At 41.8% G+C, this 24918-nt stretch overlaps 1 protein-coding gene across 3 annotated transcripts in view; it reads right to left on the reverse strand.

The window, feature by feature from the left end:
• The window catches only part of NFRKB (nuclear factor related to kappaB binding protein), a 44064-nt gene that overhangs the window by 11687 nt on the left and 7459 nt on the right, over positions 1 to 24918 (reverse strand). Inside the window, exons 4-19 of one of the 3 annotated variants that reach the window (XM_089660078.1) lie at positions 21149 to 21276; positions 19400 to 19574; positions 19205 to 19306; positions 16007 to 16080; positions 13938 to 14022; positions 11287 to 11464; positions 11052 to 11160; positions 9114 to 9240; positions 6674 to 6739; positions 6500 to 6579; positions 5077 to 5117; positions 2159 to 2216; positions 1876 to 2050; positions 1586 to 1692; positions 1350 to 1473; positions 1191 to 1270 (exon numbers count right to left, since the gene is read on the reverse strand). In XM_089660078.1, coding sequence (XP_089516204.1) covers positions 1191 to 1270; positions 1350 to 1473; positions 1586 to 1692; positions 1876 to 2050; positions 2159 to 2216; positions 5077 to 5117; positions 6500 to 6579; positions 6674 to 6739; positions 9114 to 9240; positions 11052 to 11160; positions 11287 to 11464; positions 13938 to 14022; positions 16007 to 16080; positions 19205 to 19306; positions 19400 to 19574; positions 21149 to 21276 — 1709 coding nt within the window. Of the gene's footprint in view, positions 1 to 1190; positions 1271 to 1349; positions 1474 to 1585; positions 1693 to 1875; positions 2051 to 2158; positions 2220 to 5076; positions 5118 to 6499; positions 6580 to 6673; positions 6740 to 9113; positions 9241 to 11051; positions 11161 to 11286; positions 11465 to 13937; positions 14023 to 16006; positions 16081 to 19204; positions 19575 to 21148; positions 21277 to 24918 lie in introns of all 3 variants that reach the window. The other 2 variants (XM_089660077.1, XM_089660076.1) reach the window with 2 other exon arrangements.

A 24918-nucleotide genomic window follows, 5' to 3' on the forward strand; every position in this document is an offset into this window, starting at 1 on the left:
AGCAGAGCTCTCAAAAGCCCACCACAAGCTTTCATGTATTCCACCCTGGCCAGCGATTTTGGTTTTTAGCAACTGGTCACTGCTGTTTACCGTTGATTGAACAGGGGACTGATCAAATAACGGTTGCTTTCAGCACAGAAGTCATGCTTGCAAAAATTGAGGCTGCTCTGCACATCTGACCACTCTTAATGGGCAGCATATTCCAATGAGAAGGGAAATTGCAGATCTGGGGACACAGGAAAACAGAATTTTCCTGTCACCGCCCACAGAGACACCAATGCACATCACTGCATGCCCACAGATGAGACATGTCATTCTAATTGGTGCACGTATAACCATCAAACTTAACATAAGGCATCTCTCGCAGGACCCTTCTCCGGGAAAGATCAGCAATGTTAGCCACAGTCGATGACAACAGAGCTTTTAAAAACATAAAACTTTCTGGTGACAGGTTAATTTTAAAAACAGTAAAAGGGGTTATGAACTGAGCTTAGACAAAGGGAACATTGGGTGCAATAGTAGCATCAACAAGTTCAGATTTAAAGCACTGCATTTCGTGAAATATAACAGCCAGGGAACTAGCATTTCAGGAGGTCAATCTGTTGATGTAATTCCACCTAAATATAAAACATTATGCAGAGGCATTCTTATTCTTTATAAGCACAGGGTCATGATATCAGGACAATGACCGCACACCTTCAGTGCCAATGAGGACATACCACATACAGAAGGGGGCAGACAGCCTCAGACACACTATTAAAACTGCAAGCCCATCTCTTCATAACCAATTACGATTGTTTTCCTACGCTAAAATATCTAACTTCTATCCAACTTTTTTTTTTTTTTAGTTTTGGATTAGGGGAGGAAAGATTAGAATATCTATAAGGTTTCTGTTGTGGTCTTGATCATTGTCATCAGGACTGAAATGGAGTTGTCACTAAAACAGATGGTGAGGAGAAATCTTCCAGTGGGGACACTTATTTTGGTGACTGTATAAGAGGGAATTTCCTTCTTGGAGAGATTTCCTCTCACTCCCTGTTCAGTCTGAAGTGTTGAGCGTGCCAACAATCTCCATGCACAGGGTCTAACATTCACACAATGCGCTGATACAAGTGAACATGGAAAAGATGAGCTGCGGGAAGAACACAAGAGGACAGGAATGGGGGAGAGGGCAGGAGCCAGGAACTTACGATTTTTGAGGGCGTTTTGGGTTTTTGTTGCAGAGCTTTCTTGGCTTTGGCTGCCGCTGCCTGTGCTTGGTGTATCCTCTCTGCACAAGAAAACAGAGGATGAGAATCACTATGCAACGAAGGAACATCAAAAGTAGAGTTTATTGACAGAGGACTTACCAAATTCCTCCTCACTGCGGTCACGATGGAGGTAGATCCACAGCTTGCGTCCAATGTCATATTTCACGCATGGATCTTTTTCATAATGCAGCCGGTCCAGTGCACCACTCACCACCGTGTTAACCTAACATCAGATGACCCCGGAGACTGTGAACTTGGGTACTATGTTAACATTGAAGCCCTCATGGAACCCCAAAGACAAACAGCCACCCCAGTATCAATAAACCAAAACTTACCTGGGCACTGGTAACATCAGGTGCCAGAAACTGGGAATCCTTCAGCAGTTCACAAATTTCAGCACGTGTACCCTCACCATTTGGCAAACGGGCCGCTGCGTCACGAACTGAGAATGGAAAGTTTACTTAAATAATCTCTAAAAATGACACTTCATTATTATCACATACAGTTCACATTATATGGTTCCGATTACATCTCTCGAATACATTTTAGTGTTCATGTTACCATGTCACAAATGGTTAGCTGTCCAAGCCCCACCCTCTCAGAGCTGAGACAGGAGAAAAATTACCAAGAGACAAGATGGTGACGTAAGCCGGCCTATCAGAACGCAGCAGTGAGTGTTCGCGAGCTTTGTTCAGGGATGTCTCCTTATCAAATACACCTTTCACTGGACCCACTACAGACTCAAATCCATGCATACGAAAAGTGAAGGCCTTGTGTGGCTGGAGGTAGCGGTGCCGTTCCTGGGTGGATCAGAGATAGGAATTAGAACTGGAGGTCCTGGAACAAATTACCTTTTGTTATCAGTAAAAATCAGGTTATTACCAATTAAGTGAATAATAGAAACTAACCTGTTCCTGGAAAATCCGCTTCTCATCTCCAGAACTTGGCCGCACAATGTAGTCAGTCCTTCTGAAATATATACAAATGTAGTGGTCAGCATTTCAGAGAAATTAGTGTAAGCATACTGTTAATATTAACCATTAGCCGCCCGGCCAATGGCCGTTTGGCGGCTTCAAAAGTGTCTCTGCACTCCGGGTGCACGCCATTTGGCGTGCTCCCGCACATGCGCAGTTTGCGCTAATGCAGAGCGGCGCAGCAGTGCAATCTGTCACTGGCCGTGCACCTTGGACACGGCCGATGACAGATCCGAGTACCGGCTCCCGTTGCTGGTACCATGTGACCTGCTGTGACCAATCACAGCAGGTCACATGACAGTTGTATACAATGGATGGCTTCATTCATGATGCCATCCATTGTATACTAGTGCCTAGCTGTGAATGGTCACAGCTAATCACATGCACATGTCATGTGATTAGCTGTGACCAAATCACAGCTAAGCACAAAAAAAAAAAAAAAAAAAAAAAAAAGCTGAATAAATAGATTTCATTCAGGTAAATGCTTGCTTATAGCAAAGTAATTCTTTGCTATAAGCAAATTGTGTAAAAAAAAAAAAAAAAAATACTGATCACTTCCCCAAAGTAGTACAATGTTACTATGGTAACATTGTACTACTTTGGTCATAGTAAAATATGAAAAAAAATCTTAAAAAAAAAAAAAATTTAATAAAAAATTAAATATAATAAAAAAAAAAATTATATATATATATATATTTTTTTTTTTATTTTTTTATTTTTTTTTTACCCCCATACTGTCACCAGTCAGTGTCCCTGTTCACCGCCATGCCAGTTATATGATAATGCTGTACTGCACTGGTGACAGTATGTAAAAAAAAAAAAAAATAGTGAAAATAATTTTTTTAATTTTTTCATTTTCCAAAAAATTATGACAAAAAAAAAATACAACTTCAAAAAACTCGCCATGCCTCTTATGAAGTACGTCGGACTGTCTACTCTGCAAAAAGGGGTCATTTGGGGGATATCTGTACTGTTCTGACATTCTTGGACCTCAAGAAATTAGATTGGCTGTCAGTACTTCAGGATTGATCAATATTCAGATATATCCCATAGTTTGTGAACTCTATAACTTTCCTACAAACTAAAAAATACATCCTAATTTGTGTTATTCTCAAAGACATGTAGCAGAATACATCTTGGCCTAAATTTATGAAGAACAATTATTTATTTATAAACTTTTATAACAGAAACAAAGAAAAATGTGGGGTTTTTTTTCAAAATTTTTGGTCTTTTTTTGTTAATTTAGCAAAAAATAAAAACCCCGGCGGTGATTAAATACCACCAAAAGAAAGCTCTAGTTGTGTGAAGAAAATGATAAAATTTTACTTTGGGTACAATGTTGTATGACCGCGCAATTGTCATTCAAAGTGTGAGAGCGCTGAAACCTGAAAAATGGCCTGGGCAGCAAGGTGTAAAATTGCATGGTATTGAAACGGTTAAACAGCCCTGAATGCCTTATGAACCAACGCTGGTTTCTTCTACGGTCATGTTCAACACAAATCTTCAACCCTCTGGACACAGAACAACAATGTATTGTGATTTGGTGCTTTACACAGAAGCTTAATTTATCTGCTGCACGCAATCACATTCCCTTTATTCTAGCTGCTGGAAGCAAAAAGATATACCCTGTTCTTCCAGGTATGGGGAAGCATGCGACTTACTCCCCTTCCTTCTACATGACAGTGCTGGTAGCTGGTGATTGGCCACTCAGGCATGGAGAGCTCTCATTTGTGGACAGGAAGAGTCCAAAGCCCTGTGTAAGCTCCAAGGCAGAAAAAGCTGAAAGGAGAAATTCGTTCGTAAGAAAGAGAACGAACGAAAGAAATGCCCATTTTTTTGCAGGTAGAAAAAATTATTTTTCTTCCTAGAAACCTAGAAATTATTGCACCCACGATAAGCAGATTGTGGGTGTCATGCAGGGCTACCGCAGACCTTTCAGTGTGTACCTTGTACGGGCAAGCAGATACACACTGACAAGAAGAATCAATGAAGTACCACAGCGCTCAACAGTACCGTAGTAATTCATTGAGAATTACAAGCTGACAGGCACAAAAGCTGTCAGTACTTGTAGTTTTACATTCACAGAATTCTGTGAATGAATGACGAGGTCGGGCAGGCATAGCCCCGTATGGCTGCAGTTTTGTTTTTTGTATTTAAATAGTGTGGTAGTTGTAGTAGTACTGGGAATGGAAACATCTTACATGTTCCACCCTAAAAACAGGTGGCACATGCAACATTTTCCCAAAGGGGAACTTATCCTTTAAAGTAGTGGTCTCTCCAGGCACATCCTCACTTCCTACAGTCCCCCAGAAAACAAAGTGCATGTAGCGCTTTAATCTGTTTTCACTGGTGCTGTATTTTCAGAGCTGGCATATAATACACACACACACACACACACACACACACACACACACACACAAAACAGTGTTATATTTGTTATATCTGCATGTTAAAGTTATAATAAGCTCAGTAACCAACATGCACAGTCATGGAGGGGGAAGAAGGCTAGACTCAACATGAACTATAGGTATGCCAAAAAACATCTTTATGAAGGAGCAATGAAAGCACAGAGAATTCAGTATTTCTCATCTAAAGAAAACTTGTGGATGAATCAAGAGACCAGCAAGTAAACATTTATAACACATGAGATGGCTTCTTTAAAGCATACATAGGAGAACACTCCACTTCCACTCTTTTGTTATGCAATAAACAGACATTTAAAATGCAGCAACACTAGAAACTCACATGCATGAGACCGTAAAATAGAAATATGAAGCGATGCATCAGAAAGCATGTTTTTTTTATACAAGGCAACTGAACTACATCCCATATGATGCGATTACCATACTTACACTCTGGGGATGGGGGTGCTGGAGTCTGGGCTCTCCTCCTCCTACAAGGAAAGGAGAATGGACTACTTTAGAAAAATGTTAATTGATCTCTGCAATTCTTATGTTTTAGAAAAAGGAAACATCACTGAAAAGCAACAGCCATGTATCACTACATATACAGGACTAAAAAACAAAACTGCAGTTATGGCATTTTGTACATAGTTACATTTATCCAGTTTGGCCCAATGCAAATATACATATACGTCTCTGGGATCCCTCTAAAAGCTGAAAATCACTGTAGTAGACTCAACTACTTCAGTGATTTCCACTAGCTTCTGAGTCCTGTGTTAAGCTGCAGCCTTACTGCATTGTGAACACAGGAGGCCGACCGCTTAACAGAAACAGCATTCAAAAAAATGCTTTACCTTTTCTCGATGATTGAAAATCATTCTCTGATTGGACAAGGTGGAGAGCAAGGTAAAGTATCCTCTGACGCTCATGACAAGCGGCCTACTTCCTGTGTTCACAATGCAGTAGGGCAGCTGCTTGGCAGGAGACCCGAAAGCTAGTGGAGATGACTGTAGCAGCAGTGTCTATTAATCTAATGCGATTTCCAGGTTCTAGAGGGATCCTACAGGTATGGTATATGCATAGTTGTATTGGTCCAAGCTGGACCAATGCAACTATGTAATAAATGCCGTACCTGGAACTCTTCTTTAGAGCCCAATTACCGGTTCCTCCGGTTTTCTTCAATACATTAAGCAAATCTGCTCATTTACATGCCTGAATTAGTAGAGCTCTCACTGTACTTTTGGGCCACACGGATGTAAGCACTGCAGGTCTTAGAGACACCAGCGCTGCAGCCTTGCCTTCACCTCTCTCCCCCCTCCTAGTCATTCATAAAATGTAGCCTGGGGCTGTGTGCCTCTGGCATCTAAATGAGATTTGCATAGTGCAGAAAAACAGCCTGCATGATAATGTGCCAAATGATGTAGAACTGCTTTAACCCTGGCAAGTATATTGTGCCCAGAGTCGGGCTTTAAATCAAAGTGAAGCAAAGGGAAGTGCACTCCCCACAGCTGCCAAGCAGATTTTTCCCCTCTACCACAAACATGATGTAGAAGATAGGGATGTTTAGAATAAAGGAGTTAATCTTAGGTAGAATAGCTCTCTCTGTGGAATGCAGATGGTGGAATGCAGTGAATATGGATAGGCTGCTTGCCCAAGTGAATAAGCCTCCAAAACTGGGATGCAGATGGAGAGTAAAGACCTTCCCAGACCCTTAATATTTGGTGTGCCAAACCTTGTTCCGTAATCACCTACACTGAAAAATGAAAGCTGGAATGTGACTGGTTGCTATAGGCATCACAGACATGCTTCTTTCTGACAGGTTCAAAGAGGAATGATCAAGTCCTGTGCACACAAGACAGATGTTGGCCCTCACCTTCGTGAATATGTGATCCTTTGTCTCCAGCCAAAGGTGGAAAAGAGCGATGAGATCCTTTTCATTATCAGCAGGGGGTACTGAGGGGGGGGAAGAAATGGGGTTTTTAATATAGTTTTTCTTTTTAATGTTTTAAATCCACATGGAATGATGTAGAGGGGTCGTTGTACTCACCAAGACACTTCCACTGCTGCGTCTTCTCCCTGAACTCTACATAGGGAGTTAGACCAGACAAAGCACCTGCAAATAACAAATAAAGAGTAAGAGAGACACCCCCAGCTACAAACCTGTGGCATGTAGAAGTTATTCTCCGACGTGAAAAATGGACAATGGAATATTACCAAATAAACTGCATGTGCAGCTCTGTCTGAAGCACCCGATATTGTTTTTGGTATAGAGAGCAATTCCAATAGAGGAATAGACAATGGAGAATATTCAATAAACATCAAAATTTTAGATGAGCCTACTCTACAACAAAAGGAATGTAGGGACCTGAAAAGAACTGCCACTGCAATGGCAACTATGATAATACTGCACTACAAGTATGCTTCAGAAAAACTCGTTGAAAGAGTGCTTGGATTTTAAAACTGGTTTGTGTAGTAGTGAAGGAAAACTTAAGCAAGCTCAATAGCTCGGGGCAGGCAGCTCTCACAGCAAGGCTCCCTCCAATGGTTACCCAGCAGCAGATCAAAACAGAGAAAGACACACAAAGGAAGGAAGAGTCCAAGATTATTTGTTCACAAATTGGTCAAATAAAAACAAATGCGTTTTGAGCAGGGTGGATAAAAATCAATGATTTTTTTTTTTTTTTTAAACGGATTTTTTTTTTATTTAAATCAGATTTTTTTGATTTAAATCAGATTTTTTTGAATAAAATGCTTTTTGAGGAAAATATATTACCATCCAAAAGGTTATTCCATCATGAAATAAAGATTAGTTTTTTTAATTATGTAGAATAAGGCTGTATATGTTTAATTTTTTTGGTAAATAAATTCCATGAATCCATTCACAATGTCATGCTCTTCCAGAGGTTTTTGTAAGATTATTGGGCAGTTTCTCTCCCTACAAGATATTATCACAGATGTTTGGTTTTCTTTTGCAGTTCTCAAAACTGAATTTGACTCAGCGGAGATCACATGCCTCTTCTTCACAGCAAAAATGTTATAACATGAACAGAGTTAAGAAAAAGACCTTAATCCTAACTTCTACAAACCTATGAATACAGAATCAACCCCTTCACTGCTAAGTTTCAAGAAGTTCAGCGAATAGAATAGAAACAATATTTTTCTGATTGTTTGGAGTGGAATAGATCTGCACAAGAAGAAAGTGAAACGAAGTGTGAGGAGGAAGGGGCTGACAGTCTAAGTTTCTGAAAATATATATATTTTGTTTAGCCAAATTAGTTAACAAACATGGATGTTTGTGTAAGCAAATCACATATGCTGGAATGTTATTGTTTCAGATGAATAAATCTATTTAAATTGTTATTATTAAGGTAATGATTATTTTTCTCCTTCCTAAGTACAACAGAAAAGTTGTCCAAATATGAATGATTAACCTATTAAACTGGGGATAAAAAAAACGAATATGAAAAGTTGTTATTCTAAAAATCTTCATCTACTTGCATATTAAAGTTATACCAGCAAGAATTAGTCTTTATGTAGAAAAACTAGGATTTAAATCAAGCCTTACTGACTAGTGATTTAAATCAGTTTGATTTAAATCAAATCCACCCTGGTTTTGAGGGCCAAAATTACTCCCCCTCCATTGTTGGATGTTTTCAATGTGGGACCACCAGGTGTCCGAGTTGTCGAGTACATGCACTAATCACTGCTAGCACCAAATCCAAAAAGCACCAGAGTCATCCCAGTTGGCCCATCAAGTCTTTCCTAAACTGGTTTTCATAATATGTAGTGTATGCTTTAACATGTTCCTGCAGCCTACAGTAAATAGGAAGGACTATACACACATAACAGAAATTAGACTGAATACTAGTCAATTATTGGACTTCATTTCAAAGAGCAGAGTCTTTCAAAGCATTTTATGACAAGGATTTTATTCTGATACAAGCCACCATAATGAGAGATTTTGGAATGTAAACACTAAAACAGACTCAATGTTATGCAAGTGTGAAACATTGTGGATCTACAGACTTAACCTTAACCTGGATTAAATGTGGTTATTAAATATTTGCAGCACCAGTCAGAATTCTGCTTTTATGAGTCAATGTCAGTCGATCTTCCCTTTACTTATTTACTCTGTTATGTCAATTTATTCCTGGATATGGCCTGCAGTTATCAGGAGTGGGCACAAGAGTCATAAAGCACACAGCACACCACATCACATACAGATGACTATTTATCTAACCATTAAAACAAAATACAGTTACAGTGAACAAAGAAAGTATTTCATGTATGAGCATACATGCACAAGCAAAAAATCCATATAAAAAAAATAAAGCACGTGGCATTCAACAAAAAAGAAAAAAATGATAAACAAATCAAAAGAAAGTCGGAATAAAAAGAAGAAATTGTTCAGATGATATGTTATTTCTTCTTTTAGAGGTTGAGAAGGGATTTTCCAGTTCATAATGGACAACAGAGCTTACACTTACCTTTGCTGTCTCCGCTAAGACATAGAAGGGCAGACTGAATCAGGTCACACCAATTTGAGGCAGCAGAGTACCAGCTGTTCAGGGTACTGGCGGGCGAGACCTGCCAAAGGGACACCTTCTCCTCCAGCTGAAATATTTGAGGGAGATCAAATGGTCACAAAATACAAGAAAACATTTAAATCTGACGTTTAAACTGCTTATACTTTGCCTTACATGGTTTCCCCCTCCCCTTCATCAACACACTGATCACACTTTTAAATAAAATCCCTTCAGTTTTCAATACGTACTTTATTTTAGACCTAGTAAAAGCATCACTGGGTCTTTGTGCTTCTCTATGCAAAACAGGTAATCAAGGTTGGTGGGGGGGAGGGGGGGCAGAGGTGGCGGGGTGCTTTATATAGACATCTGAATACATATCAGCACACTGCCTTAGTGCTCTTCTCAAGAACCCTTAGCACGAAGGAACAACAGTAACCAGCAGTAAATCAGCTTGAAAAAGGAAATGTGGTAAACGTGTTGCGGCCCACCCCCCCCCCTCCCCCACAGCCTGTCATGTTCTCCTGTCTGCCTCCCTGTTAGTGCGGTGAGTGGGAGGAGAGACGCCCCTGATTTACCATCTTGTAGTGGGTCCCAGCTTGTGGCCTGCAGCCCTATCAGATTGCAGTGAGCTGTATGTTGCACCACCACAATCTGGTGCCTTGCTCGGTTTCCTTTGTTTGCTTAGCGCTAAGAAGTTGTGGGCTGGATCTTAGGTGGAGTTATATAAATATCAAAATTGGTGGGTGGGTGGATGTCAGTTTAGAGGAATGGGCATTCCTATGCAGATTCGCCTAATTCCTACAGCTGAGACTCTATGAATGAAATATCTGAGATCCAATAAATGAAAGGGCTGGGCCAGGAACAGTCAGGCTAGGAGGAAAAAGAGCTAAATGTTTATGGATGTTCTTCAGCTAGAAAATGAGACAGCTTTATCTTACTTGCTGCAACTTCTAATGCACACTGTGAGAAGAAACACCCTCCTTTGGTTCCTACAAAGCATAATCTCATCTGTGGCCCTCCATACAGGCATACATTCACCGGCCACTTTATTAGATACACCTCTTCAATTGCTTGGTAACACAAACTGCTGAACAGCCAATCACATGGCAGCAACTCAATGCATTTATGCATCTAGATGTGGTGAAGACGACTTGTTGAAGTTCAAACAGAGCATCAGAATGGGGAAGAAAGGGGTTTTAAGTGATTTAGAAAGTGGCATGGTTGTTGGTGCCAGCTGGGCTGGTCTGAGTATTTTAAAAACTGCTGATCTACTGGGATTTTCACACACAACCATTCTAGGGTTTACAAAGAATGTTCAAAAAAAGAAAAAATATCCAGTGCAGTTGTGTGGACGAAAATGCCATGTTGATGTCAGCGGTCCGAGGAGAATTGACAGACTGGTTCGAGATGATAGAAAGGCAACAGTAACTCAAATAACCACTCATTACAACCAAGGTATGTAGATTACCATCTCTGAACCTTGAAGCAGATGGGCTACAGCAGCCAGCAGAAGACCACACCAGGTGTCACTTCTGTCAGCTGTCTGATGAGTCTCAATTTCAGCTGCGACATTCGGATGGTAGGGTCAGAATTTGGCGTAAACATGAAAGCATGGATCCATCCTGCCTTGTATCAATGGTTCAGGCTGGTGGTATAATGGTGTGGGGGATATTTTCTTGAAACACTTAGGGCCCCGTAGTACCAATTGAGCATCATTTAAACACCACGGCCCGAGTATTGTTGCGGACCATGTCCATCCCTTTATGACTACAGTGGACCTAAGATTCATATTCTAAACACACATTAGTTAAAACATTGTAAAGGTCCTACACCTATAACTGTGTAGAAAAACAATGCACAGAATATAATTCTCTGTCACACACAGTGTCCTTCTCTCACCAGAATGAGACTGGAGGGCCCCTCTGCCATCAGTATATCCAGCAGGAGACTGAAAAAACTGGCTGAGATCTCATTGAAGGGCAAAGGTGGCTTCACATCCTCCATGGGCCTGCAGGAGAAAAGAGGCAATGTCGGAAAAACAGCGAGTGACAGAAGAAAAAGACTAAGCAGCCCATAAAATATACAACTTTTTTTGCTTTTGTTTTTATAAACTGTACATTCCAGGTGAACTTACTCTTCTTTCACAGAGGTCAGGTTGAGTGAGTCAGAAGGAAGGAGGGCTGGCATTATATCCGCTTCTTCAGGAGCATCTGGGAAATCCTCCGGTTCCGTTTTTATTGGCTTCATTTTCTTCTTCTTTCGCTCGTCCCGTTCTTTTACACGTCTCTTCATTGTGGCCAAATCATAAAGTGCTGAAAGATACCAAAGACAAGTTTTGAACAGAGTGCAAGATGGTGAACAGGGAATGGGGGTGCACTGTCAACCACACTAACTCAGCATTCATAGCACCAATCAAAATGGGACAAAATGTGCCCCGGAGAACTGAAGGACACAATGAAGAGTATTGTGAGATGACTGGTAATCACTTGTCTGAGGGATGATAATATCAGTTAAAGTTACAGTTCTACATCCAGCTGAAATAAGAACTCCACCATTATTTTTCCACCCTTTCAGAATCAAGATACAATATTACTGTGGCATGAGAGACAGTCTGTTACGAATCCGCCTGGTGGTGCCTCTGGCAGCCCACTAGGCAGGATTATCCAGAGCGTGGAGTCTAAGTCCCGGTCTGCGTGTTCACCAGGGCCCCTGATGGTGGGGATGGACTTGAAGCAGACCAGGACCAGGTCACGACCTCCGAGCAATCCCACCCGTGGCAGAGGGAACCTCCGGGGATGGATACAGGAGGAGGAGAGCCAGATGTGAGGAGGCCGACAGGCACAGGCAGGATGGATGGATGGATGGACGGATCGTGGTCAAACTAGCCAATTGTCACCGAGGGGGCAGCGAGGTACAGAAACGGCAGGCAAAGGATAGTCAGGTCACACGCAGGGTCAGTATAGGGAAGGTCAGTCCGCAGAGAGGTCAAAACAAGCCGGGGGTCAGGACAGGAGAAGGCAGCGTAGTCAGGGCAATCCGGGTCAATATCAGGAGAAGGCAGCGTAGTCAGAGCAATCCGGGTCTACAATGGTACAGGAACACAGGAACTCAGGTACAGGAAGAGACCTTGCGGCAATCCATGACAGCGCAGGGCATCTTTAAATACTGCGCCCTGCGCTGTCATTGGCCGCCCAGCAGGGACTCGCGGCACCTACTGCGCATGCGCGAGTCTCCCTCAGCCGTGGCCGGCCGGGACCTAGTGCCCGTATCCCGGCGCGAGCTGACAAGACCGTGCATGCGTCGGGCGCGATGCTGTGGCGGACCCTGACACAGCCATGAGAGCAATGCTTATGCTGTTATCACTGACCTCGCCTGTGAAAATGCTGGCTGCTTGGCCATCACGCTGACTGCCTTCAGTACTTTAAGTCACTGACCCAGAGCAAGTATGCAGGGATCAACCTTAATATTTCTGTTATGATAGGTTTCCCTTAAGCCCTTCAGATAAAAAAAAAAACCAGTTCAGATTGCTATACTATAGCTTTATTCAGCTTAACTATGGTAGCAATGAGCATGGAGCAGAAACGTTCATTGTGTACAATAACTATCCAATCACAAGTCACCAGTTTTTTGTAGAATATGTTCACATTTGTAAACTTAGAACTCAGTCAGTCAGTCAGTCAGTCAGTCTTTCATTTCCCTTTCGGCATTCATTTGCTACACTTCAATGCTCAGCTACTTAATTCCTATCGTTGCAAGTATTCCCATTTTCAGCATTTCTGGGTTCCAGCTCCACTCCCTCTGCCAACCTAGGTCAGACCCACCCACCAGTGCCAGGGCCTCTGGCACCCAAGACAAGGATGCAAAAGTGCAGGTGTCCCTAAGGTGGGTAGAGGGTGCTGGGCTCTGCTTTCTCTGCTGGTTCTCATTGTTTCAACCTGCTTCCACCAGGAGCCTGGGGAGCAACCCAAGTATTAATCCTTTCCAGACACTTCACCCCCAGGCAGACAGCCACACATAGAATACAATGACACTTTAGCTAGCTTTAATTCTGCCCTATTAGCTGGCACTTCCAGTCCAACTGGAGGCACCAAGTCAGTTTTGATTTATTACCCAATGCCATGACCTTCCCTGTGGGTGCAGAATCTGGGCAGTGGTGCTCCCATTCAAAATACTTCACTCTCCCTGCAGGCATGGAATCTGGGCAGCGACCCTGTCAGTTATACATTTCATACTATTTCTGTAGGTGGAGAATCTGCAGTAGCGGCAGTGTAATATACTCGGCGGTACGGCTACAGTGGTGATGTTTTTACATCCACCACTCATAGCGTACTGCACCCAAGGGAAGTGCCTCCTCAACCTATAGGTGGGCCTGGCCCTGCCACCCTCTCACACACACTGCAGGACAGAAAACTGGAGCAGCACAGGATCATGTGACAAGAGGGTTTCCTGACATTAAAACAGCTGCAGTGGTTCTGGGATTGTGTTAGCAGCTTGCTAACTAGTCTCTCTGTCCCCTGGAGTGTCTATTTAAGGTGATTCTATCATGAAAGAAAGCCAAGCAAACAGAATTATAAAAAGAGGCCCAGCAATGGCAGCCCTCATACATTTTTTTACCGCAGAGAGAAAATGGCCACAGTGTTTGTTTCTACCTAAGGTTGTCTTATCTCTAGCGAAGAGAAGTCGTCCTTGTGTAGGAACAAATACTGTGGGTCACTGTTTTAAAAAACCTTTGCGGTTTAAGAATTCTGAAAACAAGCAGACATGGATGGAGCAAGAGTCACTTACCTGCTAGAGATCCCTTACGGCCAGCATTGACACGAGTCATTATGTCATTCATGGAGATCTCTTCCATCATCAGATCAGGGTGATCCTACAGGAGAATGAGGAGGATAATATATGATCTAGGACCGCATATATAAGCAAAACAACTGTACAGAGATAACCAACCAAATTGCTTCTTCCCAAAAAACACTCAAAAGTGACAGCTGCATTGTGATTGGTTGCATCTACAGTAAACACCTGTATCGGTATTACCTTTGGTGATAATAAATGCACAATATCATATATAGACAGTGTAGACCTTCAGGAGAGATCTTTCATCTGTAGCTGCATTTCTAAAGATGCTTTTTATTGGTGTTTTGCAATTACAAAACAATGAAACAAACATTTCTCCAAATATCATTCTATCCCAATGTTCATGTCATGTTCTGCAGTTCTATCTGTGGACCTGGAATTCTGTATCCATTTCAGCAGGGCAGCGAGGGCTCCTCCACTACGACACACCTTCATAGGTAACACAGGTGAGAACCCTGATGTGTGCAAGGGAGAGCTCAACTAGAGCCTCTGTGCCCAATTCAATAGTTCAAAAAATTCAAGAAACACTTTAAAAACACATCAGATCTCAATGGGGAAAAAATATCATGCTGGATATCTATACTGATATGGACTGGGTAATGTGTTAGGAATGTAAGGATGCCCCATCATTTGATGGAAATTAAAATGATCAACCTACAGAGGACTGAATTCTAAGACATCCCGAAAATCAAAGTGAAAAAACGATGCATCACGCTAGTCCATTTTGCTGAAATTTCATTGCAGCAACTCAAAATGGTCCTCAGTAGTTTGTATGGCCCCCACATGCTTGTATGCATGCCTGACAATGTTGGGGCATGCTCCTAATGAGATGACGGATGGTGTCCTGGGGTATTTCCTCCCAGATCTGGACCAGGGAATCACGGAGATCCTGGACAAACTGAGGTACAACCTTGCGGAATCGGAAGGACCGAAACATGATATCCCAGAGGTGTTCCATTGGATTTAGGTCAGGCAAGCGTGGGGGCTATTCAATGGTATCAATTCCTGCATCCTCCAGGAACTGCCAGCATACTCTCGCCACATGAGGCCGGGCATTGTCGTGCACCAGGAGGAACCCAGGACCCACTGCACCAGCGTAAGTTTGACAATGGGTCGAAGGATTTCATCCTGATACCTAATGGCAGTCAGGGTGCATTGTCTAGCCTATAGAGGTTGTGCGTCCCTCCATGGATATGCCTCCCCAGACCATCACTGACCCACCACCAAAACGGTCATGCTGAACGATGTTACAGGCAGCAGAACGTTCTCCATGGCTTCTCCAGACCCTTTCATGTCTGTCACATGTGCTCAGGGTGAACCTGCTCTCATCTGTGAAAAGCACAGGGCGCCAGTGGCGGACCTGCCAATTCTGGTGTTCAATCGCAATTGCCAATCAAGCTCTATGGTGCTGGCCAGTGAGTGCAGGGCCCACTAGAGGACATTGGGCCCTCAGGCCACCCTCATGAAGTCTGTTTCTGATTGGTCAGAGACATTCACAGCAGTGGCCTGCTGGAGGTTATTTTGTAGGGCTCTGGTAGTGCTCATCCTGTTCCTCCTTGCACACAGCAGATACCGGTCCTGCTGATGGGTTAAAGACCTTCTACAGTCCTGTCCAACTCTCCTAGAGTAACCGCCTGTCTCCTGGAATCTCCTCCATGCCCTTGAGACTGTGCTGGAGACACAGCAAACCTTCTGGCAATGGCATGTATTGATGTGTCATCCTGGAGGAGTTGCACTGCCTGTGCAACCTCTGTAGGGTCCAGGTATCGCCTCACGCTACCAGTAGTGACACTGACCCTAGCCAAATGGAAAACTAGTGAAAGCGAGTCAGAAAAGAGTAGGGAAAAAATATCAGTGGCCTCCACCTGTAAAACCATTCCTGTTTTGGGGGTTGTCTCATTGTTGCCCATCTAGTGCACCTGATGTTAATTTCATTACATAACAACCCCCTCTGCTACTTAATATGAAGCTACTTACAATATGAAGTCACGGACACTTACTGGCTGAAGCTTCCGTTTCTCTCGATGTCTCCTGAGCATCATTTTCAAATCCCGCTCTGTCAGATCAACTTTATCTGCATTAAACAAATGTATGTTACACAGTTACACTTTTCTGTACTGAAAAGTATTACAAGGTCTCAGATGAACAATATATCTTTTTTTTAATTCTTTTATTGCATCGTACATGGATTCAGAGAACTGGGAGGATATCTGGGAATATCCTGTGCAACAACTGGTCTCGGTGAAGGACAGGCTAATCCAAGTTAAGATACTCCATAGAGTCCTCCGGCTAAATGCTGGCACTGTCCAGAAGACCCGGCATTCTTTATACATGGTATTAGGCTGAGCCCTGTGGTCCAGTCCTTTTGGAAAGAGGTTTCCTAGTGTATATATATGTCTACAATGATATTTGTACCACTGACTGTGGTTATCTGCGACTGTGTCTAGTCCACTTATTGGCCATGCCTAGAGCAGTAAGAACGCTTATAGGTGTATTGTTATTTTATGCCTGCAAAGCCATCTTGCTCAAATGGAAGTCCCCGACGGCACCTACCCTTGACTTCTGGAAAAGTCTGATCAATTCAGCAAAACCGCTATATAAATACACTTATGAATCTAGGGATTGTCCCACAACATTTTCCAAAATTTGGGATATCTGGGTTGACTCATCTGCAACAAATCCTTCAGGTGATACTCCAACATGATTTACCTCATATCCTTTCTATTTTCTTTTTACCTTTTGAGAAACACCTAAATGGTGATCACGGTCATCCTTGGTACTGTATATATCAATGAGCTGTATCTAATATGGATAACTTGGTTGTCAAATAAAATTGTTGCATTGTTTTATATTTTTCCCTGTGTGTAATGTATAAGCCTGGGTATGCCCAATAGGCTTTGTTTTGTACCTCTATCTATTTCAACAGCTTAATAAAAAATAAAAAATAAAAAAAAAAAAAAAAAAAAAAAAAAAAAAAAAAAAGGAAAGGATGCTTTTATTATTTTAGATTACCAACAACAAAGTACATGCCCTGCATAATATATACTGCATAGTTACTACACATTGAAACATTTGTAACGCATACATAGTCAAAGAACATTCAGATGGAATATATAGCACAAAACGTGCTCTAAAAAAAAACCCAGGTGGATCAAATGGTCAGAAGGAAACAAACAACATTTATTTATAAATGTTTACAAGTGGTATAGCAAAAGTATTGTCCATCTGTAAAGACAAACTACATTTTATGGTTTTCCCATGTCTTCAAATGCTATTTGAGATTGAAGAGAATTCTGGGAGTGAAGTGAACATAATTCTAGATGTTCCTTAGAAGATATCACTACTGTTTCTTCATCATATCCCCACCAGACACTAGATCACCAGTCAGAGGGGTAGCTCTGACATGAGGAAATCCCTGTTCCTCTACCATGATTTCCACTTCAACACAGAGAACAAGTCCACAATTAAAGTGCCACACTAATGTACTGTTCTTTCTGGAGAGAAAGGTGAACCTGAGGACCTAGATTGCAAGGCTCTCTCTGCTTAATGCATTCTGTGGATCTGTACTTCCTCCTCCTGCTTCTTCATGATCAACAGTCATCAGAGTGGCAACTTTGACACTAGCCAGCAAAGCCCTGCCTCTACGAAAATGGCGGAATCCACACAGACACAAAGTTTAGAAATGGGCATGCTAAAGTAGCAGGAAAAAAAAACAGCTGCAGTGAGACCGCAGGGGAAGTACCGGTGACTAAGCTCTTTGCCCTCTACATGCCTTTTCTAGACACAATTTCCACAGAAGAAGTCCTCTTTAACCGTTTCAATACCGTGCAATTTTACACCTTCCCACCCAGGCCATTTTTCAGGTTTCAGCACTCACACTTTGAATGACAATTGCGCGGTCATACAACACTGTACCCAAACTAAAATTTTATCATTTTCTTCACACAACTAGAGCTTTCTTTTGGTGGTATTTAATCACCGCTGGGGTTTTTATTTTTTGCTAAATTAACAAAAAAAGACCCAAAATTTTGAAAAAAAAACACACACCTTTTTCTTTGTTTCTGTTATAAAAGTTTACAAATAAATAATTGTTCTTCATAAATTTAGGCCGAGATGTATTCTGCTACATGTCTTTGGTGACAATAACCCAAATTAGGATGTATTTTTTAGTTTGTTGGAAAGTTATAGAGTTCACAAACTATGGTATAGATCTGATTATTGATCAATCCTGAAGTACTGACGGCCAATCTAATTTCTTGAGGTCAAAGAATGTCAGAATAGTACAGATATCCCCAAATGACCCCTTTTTGCAGAGTAGACAGTCCGACGTACTTCATAAGAGGCATGGCGAGTTTTTTGAAGTTGTATTTTTTTGTCATAATTTTTCGAAAAATTAAAAAATTAAAAAAATTTTCACTATTTTTTTTTTTTTTACATACTGTCACCAGTGCAGTACAGTGTCATCATATAACTGGCATGGCGGTTAACAGGGACACTGACTGGTGACAGTATGAAAAAATTATTATATTTTTTTTTTAATTTTTTTATATATTTAATTTTTTATTACATTTTTTTTTTAATTTTTTTTAAGATTTTTTTTCATATTTTACTATGACCAAAGTAGTACAATGTTACCATAGTAACATTGTACTACTTTGGGGAAGTGATCAGTATTTTTTTTTTTTTTTTTTTTTTTTTACACAATTTGCTTATAGCAAAGAATTACTTTGCTATAAGCAAGCATTTACCTGAATGAAATCGATTCATTCAGCTTTTTTTTTTTTTTTGTGCTTAGCTGTGATTTGGTCACAGCTAATCACATGACATGTGCATGTGATTAGCTGTGACCATTCACAGCTAGGCACTAGTATACAATGGATGGCATCATGAATGAAGCCATCCATTGTATACAACCGTCATGTGACCTGCTGTGATTGGTCACAGCAGGTCACATGGTACCAGCAACGGGAGCCGGTACTCGGATCTGTCATCGGCCGTGTCTGAGGTGCACGGCCGGTGACAGATCGCACTGCTGCGCCGCTCTGCATTAGCGCAAACGGCGCATGTGCGGGAGCACGCCAAATGGCGTGCACCCGGAATGCAGGGACACATTTGAAGCCGCCAAACGGCCATTGGCCGGGCGGCTAATGGTTAACAATGCAGTAAACAATGGCATACAAGGACACTGGAGGACTTACCGGCTGTTTTCATGTCCTGTGTGGACAGAGTGGGGACAGAGCGGAGTGGTACGCTAGCACCTGGAGAACTGGTGGGCGACCCTGGGAGCCAAGAGGTCAAATCTAAAGATAAAATAAAATTCCATAATAACCATAAACTGCACATGTGTAACAGGAAACCTCTTGATAGACATACTTTCAGAGTTAGATTTTTACCTTCCTCCTCCGAGGACAGTGTACCATCTCCACACTCCTCTTTCACCTCTCGTAGGATCTTCAGGTACCGCCGCTGTGCACGCCTCTCCCTCTCCTCCGGTGTGTTTCGTGGAGAAGTGGTTTTCCGTTTCATCACCAGGTCTGGACCGTTCTTTCTGGCAAGATCCAAAAGCTCCTGCATGCCGGGGAAAACATACAACATTTAAACCAGGGAAGGAGGGAAACACTACAAGCACACAGCTGTAACGCTATCACTTAAACTATTATATGTTACTCCAATTTCTTAGAAAAGTAGAAAGGCAATAAAAAAAATAGAAGGTAAAAAAGGGGCATCGGTTTCAAAGGAAAACCCTTCCATGCATTTTTTAAAAAAATGAAAAGATAAACTATGTTTAACACTTTAATGTGCTCAAAAATAAATGGTTAGCACTTCTGCCTGGCAGTACTAGAGTCATTGGTTTGAATCCCAACCATGACACCACTTGCCTGGAGTTTGCATGTTCTATTTGTGACTACCTCCGGGTACTCCGGTTTCCTCCCACACTCAAAAGACATGCTGGTAGGTTAATTGGAGCCTATCTAAATTTGCTCTACTATGTGTATGTATGAATGTAAGATAAGGACTTTAGATTGTACACCCCTTGAGGGTTAGAGACTGATGTGAATGTACAATATATATGTAAAGCGCTGCGTAAATTGACAGCACTATATAAGTACCTGTAATAAATAAATAAAAACTGCAAAGCCTTTGCTTTGTCCATTTCCTGCAGAGCTGGTGGGCAGGACCTATTACGCGCATCACTCAGAGAAGCCCTGTTAGAACTAGCTCTCATTTGAGGCCTACAGAAGACATGAAATACCGGCATGACTACATCACTCAGTTGATCTATAGGAAGGTGATGCAGAAGTAGGGTGACAATGCACTTTGAGAAGAACTTTTGTTTTTGACCATCCAAAGAAAATGCTGCAGAGAGGGTGATGCAGAAACATCAGGTAGAAGCAGGGTATAAAAGGGGAATAGGACACTGGATATTTTATTCAAGTTAACATCAAGGAATGAACGATTGATAAATAAATGTAAAGGATTTTGCCTGGAAATGCACTTCCCCATTCTTCAGGGCTTAAAGAAACGAAGTAGGAATTTATGCAAACTCAACAATCAATGAATAATTAGGTGTTCTAAAATTGGGCGAGTTTGCACTGCATCTGTCAAGCAGTGGGTAAAAACAGCTACTTATTCATTGAATTTTGCATCTGCATAATTTTTATTTTTGCTTCTTCAAAGTCTGATGAAGGGGATGGAGTTTAGGTCCCAGAATGAGCTGGATTTTGTAAGTAACTTGTCTTTGGAAAAAATGTACATCTAGGGTTTGAACATTACATTGTGGCACTCCAATACTTGACTCATCACAATCCAAGGTGATCGTTGAAGGTACCAGTCCAATATCCAGATTGTCCATAGTCATACCAACATCATACTATTACATAAATAACAGTACAAGCAATTTTGACTCCCTTTCATTAATATGCACTAAAATAGTCACTGATGGTCATTTTCGTCTTACGAATCACCCATCTGGGTTCATACTCCCCTTCTGAGACGCTAGGTGACCCCTCATGTTTCACTCATCCGAGTGCACGCTCACCTTCTGTGAGGCCCCTCTTATGCATGTCCTGTCCAAGCTCACAATCACCTACTGGAGGCCAGGTGTCCCCTCTCATGCATCTCCCAATTGAGCTCATGCTTACCTTCCGGGAGGCCAGGATCTGTTTGAGCAGGGTGTGGAAATATTGCTGCTGTGAGCTGACATAACGCTTGTACTGGGACTTCAGACAGAGCTGGCGGTACTTCACTACTTCTGGGTTCAAGTGGCCATCTATCACAAAGAAAAGGAGAGATTGTGTACTATGCATATTTCTGCTTTAGATTTTTTTGTAGAGGTCTGCTTATGTGAGTTAAAACATAAAAAAGTTTACCCAAAAAGTACCAAATAAAATCCACTAATGAAGTTTTTCCACTGCACTCAAGTCTTCTATTGTGGATCACTTCCTCCACTGACCAAGTCCTAACACCAGGAGGAGGTTCTACCTCCCCCCCCCCCCCCCAACTGCCGACAAAGCCAGAGAAAAACAGCTGACAGCAAACCTTGAAGTCTAATGCTTGCAAAACTATTTCTTCAGGAGAACTGCCCGAGACCTCCTCCTCTGACACCTTTCACCTACACTGGGCTTAATCTACGAACAAGTATTGGACTTCAAGGTGTACTGCCAGCTGTTTTTCAATATGTAAAACACAATAGGCCTCAATTCCCAAAGATGCATAACATTTTATTTATCCTGCTTTATAAGAAGTGTTCATTTATATCATATAGATAATATCTTAAATTGTTACATCTCCAATTATTGACCCCGGGCACCGGAGATCTCTCTATCCACACACATTATGTCTTTTACACTTTTCATATACATTTTCGCATTCTTATAGTTTAGTATATCTTCCTTTATCTTTATGGTCCATTTTCCCCTTGTTAATGCCAAGAGAAAATGGGTTCTTTCAGTACTCCTACATTTACATATGGGAGGAATTATCACAAAAAATTAAGGTTCTCCTAGTCCCTCTGTTATGGTAATGGGGGTGGGTGGATCACACTGATGGACCCATAGGCCCCTTTATGTGCAATTAATATGCATTATTTAGATATTCACACCATTTGTTTTTTATATATGTACTCAATTGTTTGTTGGAGGCGGTGGGCCCACAGCAAAGGGGTATCTTTTAAATTAAATTTTATTTTAAATTAAATTTTTATAAAAATATTTTTAACCATATATTTGGGTGCACAGTGTTCCAGGGCTCCAGAAATATGGCGCCGGTTGATATATTGTATTACCCCCTAATGTATTGAACATTTATGGTTCATTAACACCTTTTTGGTCTGGTCCCCCTAATCAAGTATTTTGCATTTATGGTTTGCATTCATGGTTTAGTACATATTTGATACAGGACTGTAGAGTTGTTAGCGATTGACCACAATATCATGGTGGCCGTCCAAATTCCCATCACCATGGCGACCACAGTGATATGTGCTGGGAGCCTGGGTACGATATATCAGTGCTGCTGGGTTGTCAGTTCTCTGGGCAAAGGTCTCTTGAGCGGAGTGCTTGGCAGATGAATAGATACACTTGGTGTCTGGAGTAATTTGCCGGGTTTCTGATGTGAACATGACCCATAGCGGCCGCCTGAACCACAACAAAATGGCGACAGCTAGTATTAGCAACCTAGTGCAATACAGCATGAAACCAACCACAACAATATGGCGGCTGTCGGGACCACAACAAAATGGCGACTGCCAATTAACACCGATTAATATCAGGGTTTTGGATGGTATATATAGCCATCCAGGGGAGCACTCCAGCTCCGCTTCTGATTGACGTCATGCGACAAAACGCATAGGGCGGAGCTTGACAGCGCCACTTTTGTCTCTTGAGAGGGATTACAGGGCATTTCAATGTCCTAGGATTTTAAAGTGCCATACACATGCTTTACATGTAAATGCATTTTGAAGTGTTTTTTACTTAATAAAAATAGTATTACGCTATGGAAGCTTTCCTTTGATGTTTTTCAAGGCGGTGGAGGAGTATTGTGGATGGTCTGGAGTGTTTGCACATATGGAGTCCATAACCAGTGGATAGAGGCGTCAAGATTATACAGGCAGCTGATCGCTGTAGGGGCTTGCTGAAGCACCAAACGGTCAGTTTGACCTACCTATGCAAGTGGTCAACATCTTGTGGTGAGTGGGGCTCTGGAGGGGGAGCACGAAGTGGAGCACTCAACACAAAGATCTTTACGGATAAGAAGATTGATCACTGAATCACACTGTAGCACTTGGGAAGTGAATGTGGAAAGTGTTTCATACTGGGACTTTAAATATTCGCACACAAGTGTACTGCATATATGTTTATTAATTATATACCTAATTTTATTGAAATTGGTTCATATTGGGAGGACTGTCCATGATTGTTGTATTATTTGCACAATCATAGTACAGTATATCGCATTGGACTTATGTACGCATAGTATATAGATATGTATACTTTCCCCTAACCATAGGGATGCATAGAGGCCCTGGGGAGGAAGGGTGCATATAAAGGCATAGTATGTTTACATGGTAACAATCACGATTGAAGTGGCACAGATAGCAATTTTTAGCATTTAAAACCACAAGTGGCAGCGCAGCATTTATACACATTGTTAATTTACAACTTACAGTGGTATTACAACAGAGTCAGCATTATTTAATCAGCCATCATAAAATAAATGTAAAAACTATTCCCTGCATAAGTTACCACTCTTTAAAGAATATCCGAAGCCAAAACCTTTTCTTTTCTACTTTGGGTGGAGTAGGGAATAATAAGAATCCCTGTCATGTTTCTATTACCATCTGTGACCCATCGGGGAGATTTACATACACTTCCTGTCCTGGAGACACAATGAGAGAAAATCCTCTCAGATAGAGGTTACCTGAACAAAATTTCTCTTCTATTCCTGTTCTGGTGACAACTGAAAATTTTAGATTTCCTATCACTTTCTGTCTCAATGAGATAGATCACCAGGAAAAAAGAGTGAATCTCCCTAACACCGAAAGCAGCAAAAACACGACAGAGGTTCTAAGCTTCTGGTGCCAAACCTGTGGCATGAAGGCTATGTGTTGCCCTTTAGTACTTACTGTGCAGCCACTGGGCCCCACCAAGCAGTAGTCCATGTGTTCCTTGCTTATGTGCTCACACAGGGACAGTAAAGGAAAATATGTATTAAACTACCATATTTTCCGGTGTATAAGGCGACTGGGTGTATAAGACGACCCCCTAATTTTCCAGTTAAAACATAGGTTTTGGGCTATACTCGCCGTATAAGACTACCCCCTTCCGAGGCAACACCATTTAAAAACATCAGATTTTTTAACTGAAATGATTATGACTTACCAGTACTTAAAATCCTTCAAAATCCTCATGTTCATCCTCTGACATCATAAGTTCATGAATGACATCTTGTGATACATTTGTAAGACAGTCATCATATGGATATACAGCCCGCTGGATGTGCAGTAATGTACATACAGTATACCGCGCTGAGCCAAGCTGGCTCAAAACAAATGTCCCTATGACAGATTAATCTGTCAGCCCGCTGGATGTGCGGTATATACAGTATACTGACCCAAGCGGTTTCAAAACGTACCAGTACGGTATACGCTGGGCCAATCACGTAAAGCGATGTATTCTACTAATGAATACAAAGCCTGCTCGGATTGGCTGAGGTTGTGACATCATCAGCTCACCTCTCTGACTCACCCAATCCGAGCAGGCTTTGTATTCATTAGTAGAATACATCGCTCGCCGTGATTGGCCCAGTGTATACTGTATGTAGCCGCAGCTACCGTACATACACGCATCCAGCGGGCTGATTACAGTAGGGACGTACCGGTACGTTTTGAAACCGCTTGGCTCAGCGCAGTGTACTG

Source organism: Staurois parvus, unplaced genomic scaffold (assembly GCF_062004578.1).
Source record: "Staurois parvus isolate SC_StPar_1 unplaced genomic scaffold, SC_StPar_1.0 ptg001200l, whole genome shotgun sequence".
Lineage (NCBI taxonomy): Eukaryota > Metazoa > Chordata > Amphibia > Anura > Ranidae > Staurois > Staurois parvus.